The sequence below is a fragment of the Colius striatus genome, chromosome 1 (assembly GCF_028858725.1).
Source record: "Colius striatus isolate bColStr4 chromosome 1, bColStr4.1.hap1, whole genome shotgun sequence".
NCBI lineage: Eukaryota > Metazoa > Chordata > Aves > Coliiformes > Coliidae > Colius > Colius striatus.
Window position 1 is genome coordinate 29,632,294 of NC_084759.1, and position 21,937 is coordinate 29,654,230.

General features: G+C 41.1%; 1 protein-coding gene across 1 annotated transcript; it reads left to right on the forward strand.

Annotated features, from left to right (window-relative positions):
- CPB2 (carboxypeptidase B2) lies at nt 1-20,847 on the forward strand. Its single transcript, XM_062020476.1, has 11 exons — nt 1-71; nt 4,042-4,117; nt 6,766-6,890; nt 6,977-7,085; nt 7,517-7,618; nt 8,181-8,285; nt 12,453-12,569; nt 13,505-13,595; nt 17,792-17,994; nt 19,595-19,679; nt 20,663-20,847. The coding sequence occupies exons 1-11, from the start codon at nt 1-3 to the stop codon at nt 20,845-20,847; spliced, it is 1,269 nt and encodes a 422-aa protein (XP_061876460.1).
- Nucleotides 20,848-21,937: the final 1,090 nt, after the last annotated feature.

A 21,937-nucleotide genomic window follows, 5' to 3' on the forward strand; every position in this document is an offset into this window, starting at 1 on the left:
ATGAAGTTCTACCTGCTCTTTTTTACCTTATTTACCTCGATTCAAGAGAAGCATGTCTTCACTCTTCCAAGGTAAATATCTGCTGGTGCTACTGGACTTGTAGTGTGTGGTGAGTGGGACAGGGAAAGTATTAAGGCAAAACAACTCCAAGTCGGGTAAGAAAACATTTGCCAAAGGTTGACATTTATCTATTACTCTTGTAATTGGATATGTGGTTCAATTTAACATATAGATGGTGGATGGAAATGAAATTATTATAAGTCTTCTCTGCATCCATAAATCCTATGTTTTTAATCATATTAAAACTATGCTTTTCGGCCTAAGTGCAAATCAATTCTGTTCATTCAGTGCTTCTGAATGGCAATAAAGGGCATTCTGAAACTTAATGGGGAAAAATAATTTGCTTCATTTTCCTTAAAACAAGATCTTAAATGAATTACTTCTTGAGGTAGAAAGAGAAACCATTTCAGAAAGCGCTAACAATCTGTTTTCTTTCTAAAGCAGATTTTATGACTGTTTCTCCAGTCATAAATCATTTTTGAATAACCATTTGGTATTTGTACAATGTTTCAGAGGCAGCTTTATTGTTACCTATCGATAAACTTCAGAAATGCCCTGAAACCAAATGCTTTCTTAAAACATGAGGACATATGTCAGAGAAGAAGACAGGCAAAGTGCTTTTATTTTCTGCATGTACAGCTGGTTTAAAATCCTGAAATGTTTTAATAGGTAGAACTAAAAGAATAAGCCCCTCTTGTTATGATATTAAGCAAGCTGAACAACCTACAGGAATCAAAATTAAGCACAGCCTGCTCCCAGGACTGAAATACGTACACAAATAATAGTGAATTATGCCTCACAGCCCTTCTGTGACTCTGCACCACATGCCAGTGGCAGACCTGTGACAGGTGAACACCATTGAGTTTCTGACTTAAAAAGTGTATCTTTCATCTCTGTTCATGTTGCAATCATATTTTGTTGTGGATTGCAGCAGAAAACTGGAGGTTATAGTAGAGAGACAGTTGAATAAGCTTTTAGGCAACTCGGTGGAGCAATATTGCTCTATGCTCCTTGAATGTTCGTTCGTTTCAACACTGAATATCCAACCCTTACAGAACAAGATGGCATTTCCCACTGGAAAAGAAGAGTTTAATTCTTCCAGCACTAGTTATGAAAATGGCTAAAATAATGAGACTTTAAAGGTGATATATCTGACTTTTTGCTTTTATTTGAGCATTAGTGTTGGAGGATTTGACAGTCATGTATTAAAGCTTCCCTTTGCAAGGTTATAGTATAATTATCACATCTGGACTTCTAAAAAAATATTGAACATTATGAGACTTGTGGAAGAGCTCATGGTACTGGAAAGTCACCTAGCTCACTTGTAGGGAAAAGGCAAGGCTAGAGGCCGTTGGAGAGCCAGTAAGATGAGAGAAAAGGGAGCCCACAGACAGACATCTGTGCTCCAAGCAGACAAACAGCTTACATGGCCCAGGAGGACAGGATTTATCCTTGTTTTTGGGGGCGTAGTCAGTGAGAAATGCAATGGAGAGGAGAGGTGAAGAAATTGAAATGCCTGCAGAAAACTGGCACTGATTTATGATGGTGGCCAAGGCCTCTGCATGGGATTCATATGAGTACACGGGCTTTCTGCATGTTTGTGCCTAGAAACAAGTCCCTTTCATTTTCATGTACACCTAACAGAGAAAAATATGTGTATTTAGATTAAAATTAATTTCACTTTAGCACATACATCTAAATTAGTTTAGGTTAACTGGATCCTGAAACACATCTGTTTCTTTTTTAAGAGAGTGACTAGCTCAGATGAAGATACCAAAACCATCTAAAGTGAACTGTAATGCATCCTACTCACTCTGTCATTGCTACAGGATAAGACCTGAGCATTGCAATGTGAGGATGGTGGCTGACCTTGTACAATTCTACAAGTATAATATCAGCTGTTAAATCTTTCCATGTTAAACATGACAACAAGAACAGGGGCAGAACTTGGATCAGCTTGTTCAGGGTTCTCAGGTCCTACCAAAAACAGATATAGAGGAATCGCTGCTGGCTAACATCTCTCCAGTACTTGCCACACTCAGATGAAATATTTGTGCATCAAATGGTGGGGTACAATATATACTAGCTTCCTCATTATGGTACTTTTGAGATGTGGAAATCAGACAAAATCAGATGCAGCCACCCTTTTCTGATCTCCCCTTTGAAAAGATTTCTCCAGACATGAGAAGACAAATTCACTTTGAAAGTATACCCAAACACACTCTTTGGAGTGCACTTGCCTAAAGAAATAGGCAAACTGCCAACCCTGTCTATCCCTGATTGCTTTTTCATGCTCTGTCAAAGGATGGAGGCAAAAATAAGGCTGGCATATTGTTAGCTCTGCACGACAAACAACAGTGATTTCCTGGATCCTGACTAAAAGTAGAAAAGATGAATCACCTGCTTGCCTGATGCTGTCAGGTCTCTGCTTGAAATCAGTCACAACAACGAGTTGTGACAATCATATTATGCAGCTTGAAAACACTAGTGTTGAGAGTCCTGCCTGTTTTCTTTTCAGAAGAGTCTTTGCAGACAGAGCTGGCAGAGGCTTCCACAGTGTCTAGTTCATGCACTGCCACCAACTCCACATGATTAGAGGGCTGAGAGCCACTCCAGCCCAGAAAATGGAAAAAAGGGCCTGACATTACCCTCCTACACACACAAGATACCTTAATTATCTATCCAATGCAACTGTGAACTATATGGCTTGCAGGGCATTGAAAATCAAGGCTGCATTTACAATGCAAAGCATTATTTTTAGTTTTCAGAAAGTGATTTTCACTTCTGTCATGGAGTAGCTGGGAAGTGCCAAATCATGTACAGTGTGTCCGCACCATGGGTTTCAAGTAGAAAGTGAATATAAGAGGTTCTTCTCCCCCTCTACTCTGCCCTGGTGAGGCCTCATCTGGAGTACTGTGTCCAGTTCTGGGCTCCTCAGCTCAAGAGGGACAGGGAAGTGCTGGAGATAGTCCAATGCAGGGCCACCAAGATAATCAGGGGATGAGGAAAGGCTGCGGGAACTGGGGCTGTTTAGTCTGGAGAAGAGGAGATTGAGGGGAGATCTTATTAACATTTATAAATATCTAAAGGGTGGGTGTCAGGAGGTTGGGACATCCCTTTTTTCTATAGTAGCTAGCCACAGGACAAGGGGTAATGGGATGAAGGTGGAACACAAAAAGTTCCACTTGAACATAAGAAAAAACTATTTCTCTGTGAGGGTGACAGAGCAGTGGCACAGGCTGCCCAGAGGGGTTGTGGAGTCTCCTTCCTTGGAGGTCTTCAAAACCTGCTTGGACATGTCCCTATGTGACCTGATCTAGGTGAACATGCTTTAGCAGGGGAGTTGGACTAGATGATCTCTAAAGGTCCTTTCCAACCCCTACCATTCTGTGATTCTATGATTCTGTGATTCTATGACTCAATGATATCATATATTGGCAAAGAGGAGGACCAACTGAAACCATACCTGGCAGAGGGACAGAAATGAGGAGATCAAAACACATGGACTTGAGTAGAGATTATTATGGTAGTAGCCTCTGCATATCTTTAAGACATCATGTTTGGCTTCTGCAAAACTAGGGGTGCTTTTGCGGACATCAAGGGCTCATGTCTCTGCTGAACAGTGTTTGAGACCAAGAAACTCAGGGGAGAACAGGAGTGCTGCCTTCCTGGCCTAGGCTTGTTTTCCACTGGTGCTGCTGCACTCTGGGGCTGGTTGCTGTTGTGCTGGTGCCAGTTCCCAGGAATTATCTCTACAGTAGATGTTGGCTACCCAAGCTTTGCAACACCTCTTTCACGGATTCTTCTGATTGGCCGAAGCAGAGGCAGGAACTGGCTCAGAATCTTCATTACTGAATGCTCTTTGAGTTCATGGCAGCCAAGCCAGGGAAGACAAGAAAGGCCAAGCCTGCTTCTCTGCTTTTGTGTGACCTAGAGTAGTTCCAAATACCTGTGCTTTGGCTAAATACTCTTGTTTTTCAGGGATGAAGTATTGTGGGCTTTTCCACAAACAGACAAACAGGTTGAAGACCTTCAAGATTTACTGAACACCACAGAGGTAAAGAGATTCCTCTGTCTCTCTGGTCTTTAGGCCAAATTCTTCCCCACAGTGCACTAACATTGTTCCTTACCACCACCACATCCCTCACCCCAGAGAAGATTTAGGCCACTTTCATTCATTTGTCCTACAACAGCAACTCTGAAAATGCTTGATTTTCATTGCTCTACTATCTTCTGAGTTACATGAGGAGACCTCTCCTTCATAATGTTATAGTAGTGCATTATACCAGAGCTCAGATTTCTGCAATTGATTTTATGCATTAAGACACTGCAAAATTGGCAAAGCACCAACACAGAGCAAGTAGAAATACATTTGCTAGAGATCCTCAGTACTTTAGATCAATGCAGTCTTGACCTGTACATCTTGCACAGCTTTGAAGATCAGGACTAGATTTTTGTGGTATTTTTCTTAAAGCAGTGTTTAGAAGATAAAAATCTCTTAAGCCATACTTTTTAATATTACTTCTATCTTTCATTAAAGAATAGAGTATTTAATTAAAATGAAGCATCTCTTCCTCTTCAAAAGCATTTGCCCAATCACACCCTCTCAGTTAGAATCTACAAGGATGTAATCATTTCCTCAACCAACATAATTTACAGGATGACTGAGGATAAGTCTTGGATAACAGAGCTTTTAATGTTGCCTTCATCTGTCTGTCTTTGCTCTTATTCTTTTTTATGTCCACCCCAAAATTCTGCTAGTTTTCTGCTGTCTCTGCCAGTGTGTCCTGATCCTTCCCTTCAGTTCTTAACAAACCTTGATAAACTTTCTTGCTCTTTTCCATCCCCACAAGTCAGTTCAGTATTTCCTTTGCTGTACCAAAATAAATTTCCCCTTCTCCATCTTTTCCTCACCACTGTCATTTTTCACTTTCTTTTACATAACAGCCCCAAGAAGTCACGAAGAACAACTGCAGTACATTCAGTGCAGAGAGCATGTGGTGGTTTCTACTAAGCTACTAACATGAATATGCAAACTGAACATTTTTCAGAGCACTTTTTTCCATCATCATAAATTAGGCAAATTACAAGAAGAGAAGGAAAAAGGAATGGGGGAAGTAAAGGCAATAGGAAAGGGAAAGAGAAGATGCAAACAGTATCTCCCAATAAATTTGAATGGTTACAATCTAGCAAAAAAATAAAAGCAATTGAAAATTAGCACCTTACAAGAGTTATGAGGCTAATTATAGGTGCTACTCCTGCAAAAGTCAGAAAGCAAAACCTAGAACAAAGCACACACATTGCCTGTAGTATCCATCAAAAGACCCAGATGCAGGAACACCTATAACAAGGTCTTTTGTAGCTGCCCCCGGGGCAGTATTGACCATTGCTGACGACATTGATGGTAAAGAGACCAATAACCATATGTACTAACAAAGTTTCCCGTTTACCCTTATTCATTACTTCTCCATCACCTCAGCTGTGTAAATCTAGAGCTCCTTAGTTTTACTTGCTCTCAGTTCAAAGAATGCCTACACCAAAGAGAAACTAAATGTGAACTGGTGGATGTCAGTGCAGACAGCAGGCTAGCCAGGGCAACAGAGAAATCCATGCTGGGGAGCCGAGCACCTAGCTTGTTTCTTGAATGGGTTTGTCACAGATAGATGGGTTTTTTAAATAATGCTGAGCATGCTGTGGCTACCCTGCCAATAAGGCCTGAAATGGCTACACTGAGATTATCTCAGCCACTTGTAAAGCTCATTGTAGTAATATGTCCAAGGGCCAAAAGTTTTACCATTTACTGTTCCCAAGTCTTGATTAAACCCATGGATGAGTTTTCTGTATGATTTTGCAGACACATTCTTTCTGAGAAATGTGTGAGGTAAACAGTTGACAGCTGATATATCCCTGGAAACATGGTGCCCTATGTTGAATATAAAATTCCTGGTGCAACTACATGAAAAAGAAAAAAAACCCCAACTCTATTGTCTGGTGTCTCCATGCTGGAATCTTAAAAAATACATCCAAGAATTATTTTTATCTTTTCCACATTGTAAATTCATGCCTAATTTTTTGCTTACTGTCACCCTTAGATCTTTTGGTATTACTGGTTCTAAAGTTTCAATCTTTTATTGAATATATTAGCTTCTGATTTTATTATTGTAAAAGATTTAATTTTACCAAGAAGAATCTAATTTTCTTATTTTCCTCCAGTTTCTAATCTCTGTATTGCTGCTTTGACTTGACTTATATTCAAACCCCTTCTGGCATTTATTTCCTCCTTGATCAAAGTCATCAGTGAATACAATAACTACAAAGACTGGTCTGATCTTCATTAATTCTCCAAATACCCTCAGGGAAAATAACTCTCAGCAGACTTCGAAACATGTAACATAATAACCAGCTAAACATATCTATTATACTAGAAATACTATCTCAGAAAAGGTTATGTTCCTGTCTTTGCTCTTGATTTATGAATTTATGTACGTGAGTCATCATAAACATTTCTTAAATACACACATTTCCTTCCCAGCAGTAGCAGAATGCTATAACACAACACAGGGAACATTAAATTACTTGTTACAAGAAGTCTCTTAAATTTACAACATATGCTTTGATTATTTTCAAAGTACTTATTAAATGTTAGTAAGAATATTTTTTTCTTTCCTCAGTAAAAAAAACAAAATGCTTTTGGAATCTTTGCAGGTCATTCTCTGGCAGCCTGTTGTGGTTGAAAACATCAAGAAGGATACCGAAGTCCATTTCTATGTCAGGGCATCCAGCATAACTAACATAAAAGCTCAGTTAAGGCAGCTGACCATCCAATACAAGTATGTATTTTTCATTTGTTGTCATGAATGTTCCTGTAAAGTTGTCCTTTATTAGCAGGAAGTTGTGCTCTCTCTTTATAATTTAGAGTCTCGATGGGAGATGTTCAAGGACTTATTGAAAAACAGACAGTCAATGACACAGTCAATCCACGCAGATCATCATCATACTATGAAAACTACCATTCGATGAGAGAAGTAAGGTATTTTCCTTGTAATGTTCTGTAGACTCAAGGGGTGAAATTTGTTTCATGGTTGAGATGGGAGATAGGGAAAGAAATCATCAACAGGTAAATAATTGCCATTGCACTGCTCAACCGTGGAGAGATGTATTTACTATAATGCCTTCATAGAGAAAGAAAGGCATCAGACCAAATCTCCCATACACACATTGCCTCAGACTGCCATTCATACCAGATCGAATTGCTAGTTTTTCTGGTCCTGCTCTGGCGGGGGGAGGGGGACTAGATGATCTTTCAAGATCCCTTCCAGCCCTTGAGATTCTGTGATTCTGTGATCAGCTAAAGAGGCAGGATTTTGGGAGGAAAAATGAATTCAAGTCTAGACCACTTTCAGAGATGAAGGAAAACAACAGGGAGAAGATCTGTTTACTAACTTTATTCTTGCAGATATATCGTTGGATGGAAGAAGTAGTGAAAGCCCATTCTGACCTTCTCCAGAAAATATATATTGGATCATCATATGAAAAACGACCACTTTATGTTCTGAAGGTACAGCTGTGACTTACTGCAAAAACTTTCCAAGTTCTAATCTAAGCATGTGATGGAGTTTGGCAGGAACACTTTCTCAAATACGTACTTATGTGGATACTTTAGTGGTTTTTAAAAGTTTCGTAAGTTCTTCTGGTAAAGTGCATTACCTTTGCAAAGGCATTTGACCATGCTAAGTTCTTCATTGAGTCACAAAAACGTTACTACATCCAGGCCACCATCCAAAGGCATGAAATACTGTCATGGTGGATACTCTCCTCTGTTGACTATGAAGCCGATCTAGTTTGTTGCCCTGCATAATTGGTGATCTACTCACTTGACCTCAGGTCTTGCTGTAGTCTTGGTGTCTATATGAGGAGCTTGCTGCAAGCAAGCTCAATATGGCGCTCTCAGTGTATGTGAACATAACTGACATCAGTATCCAGGATCATCAGTATCCAGCGTGTTAATTCTCCCTACGAGATAGACGCTCCTTCTTGCATATTGGTTACCTTTTTCACTTCCTCTTTTATGTGGTACACTTTGCAATGGTCACATTTTATTACTATTTCTCTTCTGTCAGCTTTCTAAAAGCCAGGAAAGATCTAAAAGTGCCATATGGATTGACTGTGGTATCCACGCTAGAGAATGGATTTCTCCTGCTTTTTGCCTGTGGTTCATAGGCCATGTGAGTAGATAATCACATCCAATTACCATTTCCAAAGCAAAGCAAAAAATCGTGATGCCATTTATCTTCACTGTCTAATTGTGCTCTAAGTTCCATAAAGTATTAATCCATTTACTTCCACAACACCAACACATGAGATTTGTGTGTAAGCTGTGTATGTAGCAGTGAGTGTGCATGCACATCATGTGTGTCAGTAGATGTAGGGGTCAGGGGGTGTGTGTAAGAAAAGCAGAAAGTCACACGGATCAAATGTAAAAGAGCTCAAATGTGTTCTCAAGTATGAAAGAAACTTCAAAGTATGTGCAGCAAATTCAACAGAGATGTTTACAATTACGAATAGTATTTGGTAATTTACTAGAGCTATGTCTATACTGCCATATTGATCCAAGGAATGATCTTGGCTCTGGATCATGCAGCTCATGCCCATCATGATGGCTCATGCCCATACTACTCCAGCTAGAACTGCCTGGAGTAGATTAGAGGACACTCAGAGAGAGCTCAAGCTGTCCTATGACCCTTGGCTCTTCTCTGTGTGCCTTCCTAGAGCAACAGGTACCCTACATGTGCTTGTCCCAGACATGGCATAGCTCCACAGCAGCATGCACACCAGCAATTCCTACTTAGTATGTGCTGTGATGTGTCACGTGGTGCTGCTGCGCCTGCCGCTGCTGCTCCTCTGCCTTCTGCCTCTGTATTTGCTAGTTGTGCTCCTCCTTTTTTCTGGATCTACCTCATTCAGAGAATGAGGCTGCACAAGCCACCTTCTTCTGAATGTATCATCCCTGCTAGTGATGGTACCCTCATTTCAGACCTCCAGAACATGACCAACAACTGCCAGTCACGTGCACAGTAATCAGTTCATGGAAACTTGTAAATTACTGATGGGATGAGACTGTAGTGTGGGCTTAACTCAATGTCGTGGTTTAACTCCAGACAGTAACTGAGCACTACACAGATGCTCTCTCACATCCCTGCAATGGGATGGGGAGGAGAATCAGGAAAAAACCCCAAACTCATGGTTTGAGATGAGAACAGTTTAATTATTAAAATGAAAATAAATAATAACAATAATAATATAAAATTAAAAATAACAGCAACAATAATAATAGTAATCAAAAGGAATATAACAAAGAGAGGGAAAATAAAACCCAAGGAAACCAAAAAACCCAAAACCAAGTGACACCCAATGCAGTTGCTCACTACCCACTGACTGATGCCCCAGCAGATATGCCCCTCCCTGACAACTCCTCACCAGTTTATACACTGGATATGCTATGGAACAGAATAAACTTTTGGCTAGTTGGGGTCAGCTGTCCTGGCCATGCTCCCTCTGAGCTTCTTGTGCCTCCCCAGTCTCCTTGCTGGCAGGGCAGGTGAGAAGCAGAAAAGTCCTTGAGGCTGTGCAAGCACTGTTCAGTAATAACCAAAACATCCCTGTGTTATCAACATTCTTTTCAGCACAAATCCAAAGCACAGCCCTGTACCAGGTACTATGAAGAAAATAAACTCTGTCCTATCTGAAACTAGAACACTTGACCAGCTTTGATGTGCAGCCACAGACCAATTGTCACATCGTTAAAATCTTTAATTTCTACACTGCTCAGGTGTCTGGTTTAGGCCCATCAGGGGACAAAAGACCACAACTAGACTCAAGAACCAAAGACCTGAGAATTGCCAAAGGGCAGGGAGAGCTTAATTGCCACTTAAGATCCAGGACAAAACAGACCAGGCTACTCGGTTGGGGGAAGAAAACAGAAAATAATTTAATGCAATACCAATTAAAGTATAATCATAACCCCCTAAAACATAACAAACATAACACAACACAGAGTGGTACAATGATGAAGAGTCCGACCAGCCCTTTAAGACCATTTTCTCCCCATCTCCTCTCTTCCCAGGCTCAGAGCCCTGATCCCCGTGTTTTTACCTCTTCCCCCCATGAACGGCCCAGAGGGACACGCAGTGGGGGTTTCAGTCAGTCTATTCCTGATGGCTTCCCTCCTCAGGGCAGGTGGGCTCCGCACCAGTCCTCCCTGCAAGTCCGTGGGGTACCTCACACACACGGCAGCCCTGCACAGGCTGCTCCGATGTGCATTTATCCCAAAGGCTGCAGCTCCTCTCTGCCTCTGGTGTGGGGCTGCTCTGCGGCGTGCAGGCTCTCCAGCATGGCCTGTGCCATGGCCACCTCCCCGCACAGTCCCTCGCCTGTCCGAGTGCACTTATATGGAGCTGCTGGTGGCTCTCAGTCCTGCCATGGCCCTGCATGGGTTGCAGGGGTACAGCCTGCGTTCTCACCACAGTTTGCAGAGGGGTCTCTGGTCTGGTGCTCCTTTTCCTCCCTCCTTCTCTGACTGTGGGGTCCGCATGGTTGCCTCCATCTTGTATCACTCTTACACCTCCTCCCAGCACTTCAAATTCCTGTCCCTAAATAGTGATGGCAGAGGTGCCAGTTTGGCCCAGCCAGGCCGGAGCTGGGTCTGAACCCAAGAGCCGGAGTAGAGTCCAAAAACTCTTTCCCAGGTCTTCACTGCAACCCGCTCCCCCTCTTACCGAGCAAAAGCTGCTCCTTGCTAAACCATGACATCAGGATAGTGAACAGAGGTAGGCCAAAAGCTACAACATTCATGGTTTGCACCTGGATCTTAACATACGTTGCCTTGGCCTTTTTGAATTTAAAGCATCCTTGCTCACCTCATGCTGAGCTGCTAGCCCACTTCCAATTTTCACCAGGAAATGGCCTCTTGAGGCCTTTCTGGCCCAGACAATGTTGCCCACCTTCCTCAGTTAGTGTCCTGAGATGTTATTTATTGCTACTTTTTCACAAAAGCAAAGTTCACAGTAGGAATAGGCTAAATGAGACTGACACTTCACAATCACCAGTACAGGAGCCAGAGAAACAACAGAGGAGTCCTTGACATATGAATTATGGTTTGCCTGTGATGGAACTAAATAATGATGATGATAGTAACAATAATGTGTTTATTTCTGTCCTCAATCACAACTATAAAACCTCAATGACTGTAACATTTGAAAGGAGATTGCAGGGGTTAGGGACAGATACAGCTGAATGTACCTTGTGACCTAATGATAATCCCAGTCTTTAAGGTTCCCTTGGAGAAAAATGCATTTGCCCTTTTCATGCTCCTCAAATAATTACCAGCTGTGCTGTCACTTTGCCAATGACATGTCCCTGCAGCATTTTTCAGAAGTAACAAGATGAACATTGAGGTTCTCCATCCCCTTGATCTAATTTATGTGTTTTAAATTCAAATTTTATTTCTGTATCACTTCATGAAGCAACATTTTAAAATCTGACATTAATACACATCTGCACCCACACATTCAAATCACTATCTCTCTCCAGCAAATCCTAGGCATTCTTTATAATGAGTCTACTCTTTATCATTTAATTTTGTTGTTAAGACCACAGAAAGATTGACATTTCTCATTTAGTCATAGAAAGTCCATTGCCTGAGGAAAACTGGGAAGGATTTAAAATGAAAGAAGGTGGTTTAAGTAAGGCATAAAGGAAAAAAAAACCCAACCCAGATATGATTAAAGACATAGTCTATTCTGACAGAAACAAAACCACTTACCTAGGTTAAAATTTATCCCTATGTCATGGACTAACAATCAAGTTAGGTATCACTAAAATCTTCAAATTTTGCCTGTGAGGCAAAATTAGCAATGTAGATCTTACTGGCCTTTGGCATACAAGTGCATTGAACTCACAATGTGACCCAAAGAAATAATGCTACGTACAGCAGCCATTTGAAATGCTACTTGGGTTTTTCTTGGACTTGCTTTATTTTATGCTACTTTTGTGGTATTTTGTGTGGGAGGGAAGTTCCCTGTCATTTTTACAAGCAGCAAAAGCTCAAACTTTCCTGTTAATAGCCCTCTTCTCTGTCTCACGACCACCCACTGACATTGAAGGACTGCAGTGTATCTGACTGATTGAACCAGTTCGACTCCTACCCCATCCCTGGTGCTTCTAACCAAAGAGCTACTTTGCTATTCAGCAATTTCTGTGATGTGATGTGCCTCTGTCAGGAGGTGAACTGCTCTGATCATTGCACAATTATTTTACATAAGCTATCAGATGCCTTTCTAGGAAGGTAAAAAAGCTATGATTGAAAATGTTTTTAATAAGTCTGTGTTTTATAGGCAATCCACGTGCGTGAGAGAGATCAGACCATGACAACGCTTCTGGAGCACTTTGATTTCTACGTCATGCCTGTGATGAATGTGGACGGTTACGAGTACACGTGGAGCCATCCTTCCGTACGTAGAGCTTTTTTTGACAGGCTGTGCAATGTACTGATGTGCTATTCATGGGAACAATCAGTGTGCATTCTTAGGGGATCATTTCCATCCTGGAACTGCATGCCTCGAACTTTTAATCTGTGCTTGGAACTTCTGCATCTCTGCTCTATTTAAACCACAACAAATACTGCAACTGATTGGCATTTGACCCACAGTTAACCTTTGTGTCTTCCAAACAGCAAGAAAAAAAGCATTTGGAAAAGACAGAATATCATCCTGGGATTTTTGTACTTCAAGATGCCAGGGAACACCTATGTCAGCCTTCAGCAGCACGGTTACAAATCCAGGCACAATCTAGCACAATAATGTGCTGCATCATGTTAAGTACAGTGAATAACTCACTCCTTCCTCCTGCAAAGTGGTTCTGCTCCCTGAGTACTTTTTGTTTCAGACAAACGAAGGTACAAGAGGTACATTATGTCCAGAATTATACTTATTGGATGGAAATTTCTAGCTGCTGAGATGGTTCTTTAATTTTTAGAACTCAAGAAAATAATCTCGTCCACTCTTTTACTCAATCTTCGTCTCAGTTTGGCTCACATTTCAATAACAGCTGCACATCAAATTTCCAACTTTCCACATGCTGTCAGCAATGCCTACAGAAAGGTTGGACTTGCATATATCTGGACAAACTGTACATCTTCTCCAGTCCCTACAGAGTTCAAATCCATTGAAATCAGACCAGATGTGACCACTTCTTACCCTACCCAACATTTCCTTTTATCATCCAGCCTCGATGGCAATCAGATTGTGGTTTTATAATCTTCCTTGGTCTTTTGCCTCTTCATTGGCACATGACCTTTAGAGGCACAAGTGGGAAGTCACATTTAACTAACCAGTGAGACGGTGCATCACTTTTCTCATCTGAACGTGGTGTGTGTGTTTTTCCATAGAATCGGCTGTGGAGAAAGAGCCGCTCATCGCATGGTAACAGCAAATGCATTGGTACCGACATGAACAGGAATTTTGATGCACACTGGTGTGGTATGATGTCATTTCCTTACTCTTGTAGCACTGTCTCACTTTTAGCCTTTAAAATTCTTTGAGAACATTTTCATTTACTGTTTAACAAAGCTGATGTCAAGATACACACAGCTGAACATCCATTATGAATCAATGAACACGTCTCCAAATTGAGACACTTTTTGTTGGGACTCAGGATTTTTCCTGCCCATATGCCACACTGAGGAGTAACCTCTTCCCAGCATGATGACAAGAGAGAGAGGATCAGCAAGCCTGGGCTCTGCTCCTTGCATCACACCATGACACACCTGGTGCAGGGTGTTGGCAGGAAGGAGAAAGGGGGGAAGAGGTGGTCCTTGTCATGTCACCCAAGGCCTGTTGCACCATCCAGTTGTATAGATACTCAACCATGCTGTACGAACTGACCATCTCAGTCATCCTTCAGTAATGTCTAGCTAACCAAGATTTTTTGGCTCTCAGTGTTTCTTGCCAAGGCTGTCTCACATTTACTTCCCCACAGGCATGTTAGCTAACTCAACAAGATTTTAAGTCTGCAGAATAGCTGTCTTAAAATGTTATCCTATAGATGAGATCTGGCTTCACTCACAACTGACACTAATGTCCTGCATGACTTTCAGTCATTTTAGCCCATTGCTAATCTGGGAATAAAGAAGTTTATTTACTACCCATGGCTAAAATATGGAGAAAAATGTAGATTAAGGGACAGACTTACGAAGATGGAGACCAAATACATACATTTAAAAGCAACATTCAGTATAACTATGTCATAAAAACAGAACTTGGAGAAGTCTGAAAGAATAACAGCAAAAAACTATGTCATATAGGTACTAGCTTCAGAGAAAGGTTATCTCATGTAGTGCATTCAAGCACTTTCGGCGGTGAACAGCTTCTGAAGCAGGGCAATGATTCTACTTTACACAGAGTAGAATAAACTGGATTGGAAAGTGTGTCCTCTCTAAGTTTTTGGGTGAAATGTACATCTTCTTACCAGGCAAAACCAAATCACTTCACTTGAGTAACTAGAGAGATACTCATACGGTTTTCAGCCATGTGTTGCTCCTCTCATAGACGCAGCTGAAAACAGAGAAGAGAGAAGCCTCAGGGTGACTGGAGAGAAAAAACCGTACAGATGAACCTAAGCACCTGTTGGGTGTTTACAATAACTTAAACAGATGATTTTAAGGATCTCACTAGGTTTCTACTTCTAGTTATACAGTCAGTAAAATACTGAAAAACAAAATCCTGTTTTTCGTTATTAGCCTAAGAATACTGTTTATATTAATTCAGATACATTAGCAACTGATACCAATGACTGAATAAATTTGATCCAGAACACATTACCTATAGGATCGCCATTGAACACCAGTTCAACAAGATCCTTGTAAGAGCCAAGCTGAAGTTTTATCACTTTGTAATACTGTTGTAATTATTATCAGCTCTGTCAATTAAATACAGTAACATGCTTGTGTTCATGGGAAATGACCACAAATTTGTGGGAATCTGCAATTTAATCTTTACTCACATACTTTTAAACAGAGTTCTTGTCAAGGGAGCCAGATATTCAGACTTTCATTGGCTTCAGATTGGCTCAGATAACAACTTAATTAACTTTACAAACAAAGCTTTCATGGTTTTTGTGAAAAGCAAAATATATTAAATGCACTGATACCTTATGCTTTTCTTTTATACTATCAAAAAGCAAAATTACTTCATGAAAAGAAATGCACCAACTTGGAATTTGGTCTGTGGAAGTAAATTTGACTGGAGCCCAAACTTAAGACTTTTCTTGACATTTTCTTTGTCATTTCCTTAGCTGTCTGTTCTCAGTACGATCAAGAATTTAGGCAAGCAGATGGAACATTCATGCAAGATTGCCAGCCAACAAATTCTTCATTACCTTTTTCTTTGGACAGTACTCACTTCTGTGCAAAACAGAACAGTGTAAAATTTAACATTCTCATTTTGACATTTTAGCATGATTTTGCAGAGATGCCAGGAATTGTTTGTATTTTCATGTGCATGAATTTTCATAGACTGTCTCTGAAATCCTCATCAATTCATAAGCATTAAAGCTCACACATATATCCCAGAACATAAATGTATCACAGCTCTCTCTGCTCCAGTACCCCTGTTTCTCACCCCCTAGACTCGGTGTCTCTGTTGCTATTTCTCTCCCTCAGCCTGCTCTCTTCACTATACTATTTCTGCTTCTTCTGGTGTGTCATACAAGGGTGTAGGTCATCTGAGGATTTATTTCCACCCTTTGATATTATAAAGGATCTTGCAGTATCCGTGGAACAGTTGTGTGCGTGAAAATACAGGTTTATTCCTGTATAACATCAATAGCCAGATACCACCATTCCACCTAGTTTTTCTGCCTATCATAAGCACATTTCACCCAAATACACTTGTACACAGTCTTGTGGCTTCTAATGAAATAAAATATACATATAGAAAAAATTTGGAGGTGTTTTTGCTGTCTAGATATATTTCTCACTACTTTGTGGCATGCCATAGATTTTCCCTAGATATCACTGGCACTAGAAGATGTTTCCTTCTCCCTCGTACGATTTCATAATAGTTTGCATTGCTTCTACAGGGCTGCTATTCTTCAAATGTAACTGGCATTATTGATTTCTGGAAGATGGACATCTGTTAAAGTGTCAAAAATATCCAGGGATGAAGAAAGTCTTGTGGGTGTTAAAGTGCTTACTGACTTTTATTCCTGCAAAAGATTTAGGGATAAAATGTCCATTTAAACTACAGATAGTAGCAAAGAACAACTTTTATTAAAACATGAAGGCTAACATTTAACACTGAATCACAGAATCATCGAATGGTAGGGGTTGGAAGGGACCTTTAGAGATCATCTAATCCAATCCCCCTGCAGAAGCAGGTTCACCTAGATCAGGTCGCATAGGAACATGTCCAGGCAGGTCTTGAAGACCTCCAAGGAGGGAGACTCCACAACCTCTCTGGGCAGCCTGTTCCACTGCTCCGTCACCCTCACAGTGAAATAGTTTTTTCTTATGTTTAAGTGGAACTATTTGTGTTCCAGCTTCATCCCATTACCTCTTGTCCTGTTGCTAGCTACTATAGAAAAAAGGGATGTCCCAACCTCTTGACACCCACCCTTTAGATATTTGTAAATGTTAATAAGATCACCCCTGAGTCTCCTGCAGACTAAACAGCCCCAGTTCCCGCAGCCTTTCCTCTTAAGAAAGATGTTCCAGTCCCCTGACCATCTTGATGATCCTGCACTGAACTCTCTCCAGAAGTTCCCTGTCCCTCTTGAGCTGAGGAGCCCAGAACTGGACACAGGATTCCAGATGAGGCCTCACCAGGGCATAGTGGAGAGGGAGAGAAGAACCTCCCTTGACCTGCTGGCCACACTCTTCTTGATGCATCCCAGGATGCCATTGGCCTTCTTGGCCACAAAGGCACATTGCTGGCTCATATTTAGCTTATTATCAATCTGCACTCCCAGGTCTCTCTCTGCAGAGCTGCTCTCCAGCAGTTCAACCCCCAGCCTGTCCTGGTGCATGGGGTTGTTCCTTCCCAGCTGCAAGACTCTGCACCTGTCCTTGTTGAACCTCATGAGATTCCTCCCCGGTTTGTCTCTTTCTTAGGGTGGTCAGCCTTCCGTATTTCAGCCCAGTAAGATCCTGAAGATCCTGTTTGCTTCCAGAAATTATTTGGTCATATTCTAGAGAGAGCAAAAATGTTGAATCCTGGTTGTTTTCTTGGCAACTTATTCCAATCCCTAGTTTTCCTGGTTCTTAAAAGCCATCCTTTTGATTTGTGTTTCTTCAACTTGCAAATGGCAATTTGCTTTGCCCTGAGATTGAATAATCATTTAGAACTGCCTTTTCTCTGTAGTCCTTCCAGATTTTAAGAAAGGATCTTGCAGTCTTATTCTTGGTGAATTTAAATGAAGTGTATTCATCTTCTCCTCTAACACTTTTCATCCAGTCCTTGAAGCATATTTTTTTTCTTAACCCTCTCTTTTTAAAGATTATAGTAGGTAAGATATCCTAGTATGCTCACACCGATTTCTACAAGAATGTGAGTTCTTTCCATAGCACAGTGGAATGTCCTGCGTATTAACATCATAATCTCCTCTTTGATTAGACAAACAGAAATGCAGAAGGGGAGAAGTTAAGGAGTAACACTGTGCACTTTTCTTTCTGTTACAGGTAAAGGAGCATCTCCCTATGAATGTCAGGAGACATACTGTGGACCCTACCCAGAGTCTGAGCCTGAAGTCAAAGCAGTGGCTCGCTTCATCAGGCATCACAAAGACATCATTAAAGCCTACATAACCATGCACTCTTATTCCCAGCTGGTATTGTTTCCATATTCTTACACTATGGACAAAAGCAAGGACCATGATGAGCTGGTAAGTCTTTCCATCTCCCGAGGTTTCACATTTATTTCAGAACTCTTTATCCTGCTTGGTTAGGCTTGTCCCGAGGAAGTCACAGGGCTCTGAGGATCAAGAATTAGGAGATGAGATTTCTCCCGATGTTCTTAAGAATCAAAGAAGCCTGGGCTGGTCTAGCAGTGTGATTAAGTCAGTAAGCCTCTTCTGAAGGCTATGGAAAAATGAAAATGTTTATTCCAGAGTGACAATATAACAACAACTCCTGATACATTGAAGCTGCTGCTAAAAGAGCAGAGTCTCAGGTTTTTTGACACCTTGAAAAGATATTTGTGCAAATTTCTGATTATGTTCTATAGTTTATACAAACTCTGAAATTCCTCTGGTATGTAACTGAAAAATATCCTCCATATACCTAAGCAATGAAATAGTCTGATGGACAACTGCTACTTTTATTAAGGTTTGCTAGGGATACTTATTTAAATTGATCCTAATAGTATATGTATCCTGTTTGTGTAGAATTTCACATTCTTCAGCCATCAAATCACATAGTAAAAAGACAGAGTTCAAAACAGAAAAAGTAGCTGCTGCTTTTTCCCACTGACCATGAAACTCTGGCTTTGTCTGGATCTGGAAAGCATATCCAGGCTAAAATGGACTTTGCTAACAGATTAAACAAGCCACAAGAGCAGGTGGACAGCTTAGTCACCTTCTTCTTATGTAAAGAGATCAAATTCACTAGAGCAAGGAATTCCCTTTCCTGCCCTTCCTAATCCACTTTTGGTGTTTCCTAAACTCCAGGTGCTGAGGCAACAAAGTCTTTTATTTGCAGCAAGGGCTCCTGTCTAGTAGTAAGAAAGGAGCAAAAATCATGTCAAGGCAATCTGAAAGCAGGTTTGCAGGCTTTCTGATATTTTTTTTAATGTTATATCAATAAGAGGACTGTAAAAATTACACAATTAAAGCATTGGAAGCATCCTACTTCATTAGACAAAATCCCAGACAGCCCAATACAACATTTCCTTTGGTAACTCTGCCAACATGTTCAGAAGAAGAAATTCTCAAAAAAACCCAATAATGTAAATACAGAACAAACTAACTTCAAACAACACATAGTCTTATGTCTTGGTTAGGGTTAAATTTCCTGAAAAAAACCTCTTTTATACATTGCAATAAAAAACCCGCAGCTGTGAGTGAACATTTGTGACTCCTTCCCTGTAAAACAGAAAGAGATGGGCTAATTTGGGGGATTTAAGTCTTCTTTATGGCTTAAGAGTAGAATTCCCTCAATTAAAATGTTTATCTGCTATTTTTTTCAATACTAAATAAATCGACAGTGACTTAAAGATTGTGTTGGAAAAGGAAAAATACAAGACAAAATGGGAACAAACGGTTTGACAACAACGTGCTGCCTGAAATACAATAGAAATATAATAGATATGCAACATGTAGTATGGGCATATGCTGAAAATTTTAACCACATTCTGTAGGTTTTCAAGAGCCTCTTATTGGAGTATTTTAACTAATGCAAGGTCCAGAGACCAGCATGAGTAAATCCTAACTACATACAACTGTTATCACAAGGCTATAAAGCTAATAATGTTTTGTTTAACGTCAGGAAAGTCTGGCAAAGAAAGCAGCTAAAGCTATAAAGAGGACAACAAAGAAAACATATAAACCTGGTCATGGTGCACAAACAATTTGTAAGTACGACTTCACTACACCAATAAGTATGACAGCATATCCTTCCTAGTATCGGAATCATTGAATCACAGAATGGGTGGACCTTTAGAGATCATCTAGTCAAACCACCCTGCAGAAGCAGGTCAACCTAGATCAGTCACACAGGAATGTATCCAAGAGGGTTTTGAAGATCTCCAAGGAAGGAGACTCCACAGCCTCCCTGGGCAGCCTGTGCCACGGCTCCCTCACCCTCACAGGAAAATAGTTTTTCCTTATGTTTAAATGGAACTATTTGTGTTCCAGCTTCACCCCATTCCCCCTTGTCCTGTTGCTAGCTACAATAGAAAAAGGAGATGCCCAAACTTCCTGACATCCACCATTTAGATATTTGTAAATATTAATGAGATCCCACCTCACAGACTCCTCCAGACTAAACAGCCCCAGTTCCCACAGCCTTTCCTCATAAGGAAGATGCTCTGGTCCCCTGATCATCTTGGTGGCCCAGCACTGGACTCTCTCCAGAAGTTCTCTGTCCCTCTTGAGCTGGGGAGGCCAGAACTTGACACAGTACTCCAGATGATACCTCACCAGGGCAGAGTAGAGGGAGAGAAGAACCTCCCTTGACCTGCTCACCACACTCTTCTTAATGCTTCCCAGGATGCCATTGGCCTTCTTGGCCACTAGGGCACATTGCTGGCTCATAGTTTACTATCAATCAGGACTCACAGGTCTCTCTCTGCAGAGCTGCTCTCCAGCAGTTCAACCCCCAGCCTATACTGGTGCATGGGATTGTTCATTCCCAGGTGCAGGACTCTGCACCTGTCCTTGTTGAACCTCATGAGGTTCCTCTCTGCCCAACTCTCAAGCTGGTTAAGATCCCACTGAATGGCAGAACAGCCTTCTGGTGTCCTCCCAGTCAGCCAGCCAGTCCTCCCAGTTTGGTGTCATCAGCGAACTGAATTCTGTGTTCAGATAACATATCTATTTTCCCTTTCTCACACAGATTTAGCTCCTGGAGGTTCAGATGACTGGGCTTACGATCTTGGCATTAAATATTCTTTTACCATTGAGCTTCGGGACACTGGAACTTATGGATTTTTGCTCCCTCCTCAACAAATTAAACCAACTTGCTTAGAAGCGCTTTCAGCTGTCAAAGAGATAGCTCAACACGTTCTTCAAAATTTGTGACTTTGAAGATAATTTATTCCAGCATGGCTAAACTTAGTCATCTCAGAAAATACTAAAAGCTTGCTGTTTCATTAAAATTACTTGTACATAGGAAAAAGACTGTACTCCCTACACTTCATTTTAGAACTCATCAGCTTTTTTTAATCATATTTATGTACCTTTACATACAACAGTGGCTCAGTGCACTACACATACATAGCAAGTGCACTCGCTAAGGGGAAATGCCTACAGATAATCTTACGTCCCTCTAGATAGTGTGAGCTCCAGGTGACATAGCATCAAACAGGCCTCTGATCGACATGCAGCATATGCTGGGCAGATCCCATCAGTAAAAGGAATTCTCCCATTTTAGTCATTCACACTACTGTGGGATTTCCTTACATGAAAACAACTCTACCCATTATTTCACTGTCAAACAGAAAAGATGCTCACAAGAGGGCTTCCTGCTGCACGTTTAGATAATGGCAAGGACACACAGGTGGCCAAATCACTGATGACAAGTGGGACCTGAGCTGCCCAGAGGCTCCTCCTGCAATTAGCTAAGCTGCTTTACCCTGCAGCCAAGGGTTTGCGCAGCATCAGATCAGCCTCAAGAGTTTATCCCATGGCCTGTAGTGACAATGGTTTTAAACTGAAAGAGGGTCAGCTTAGATTGGACGCAAGGAAGGAATTTTTACTGATGAGGGTGGTGATGGACTGACACAGGTTGCCTGTAGAGGTAGTGGATGCCTCATTCCTGGAAACGTTTTTGGTTTGGATCTGTCCTCAGCAGCCTCCATAGACTGTCCTTTAGTCTGGTGGAACATCATCTTTGAGTGTGAGGACTTTGTTAGACAAGATTTGGAATACCATATGCTTTCTTTTGTGATGCTAGGGTTTGAATTTTTAATTGAAACGTAATTATCAGTTGCTTATTGCTTCAATATGGTCCTAATAGTAGGTATATCCTGTTTATGTAGAGTTTCACATTCTTCAGCCACCAAATCACACAGTAAAAAGACAGACAGAGTTCAAAACAGAAAAAGTAGCTGCCGCTTTTTCCTACTGACCATGAAACTCTGGCTTTGTCTGGATCTGGAAAGGACATCCA

Coding starts and splice junctions, on each gene's coding strand:
- CPB2 (XM_062020476.1), top strand. CDS start 1: ATGAAGTTCTACCTGCTCTTTTTTACCTTATTTACCTCGATTCAAGAG. Junction 12,570..13,504: donor ACACGTGGAGCCATCCTTCC/GTACGTAGAGCT, acceptor GTTTTTCCATAG/AATCGGCTGTGGAGAAAGAG. Junction 13,596..17,791: donor TTTTGATGCACACTGGTGTG/GTATGATGTCAT, acceptor TTTCTGTTACAG/GTAAAGGAGCATCTCCCTAT.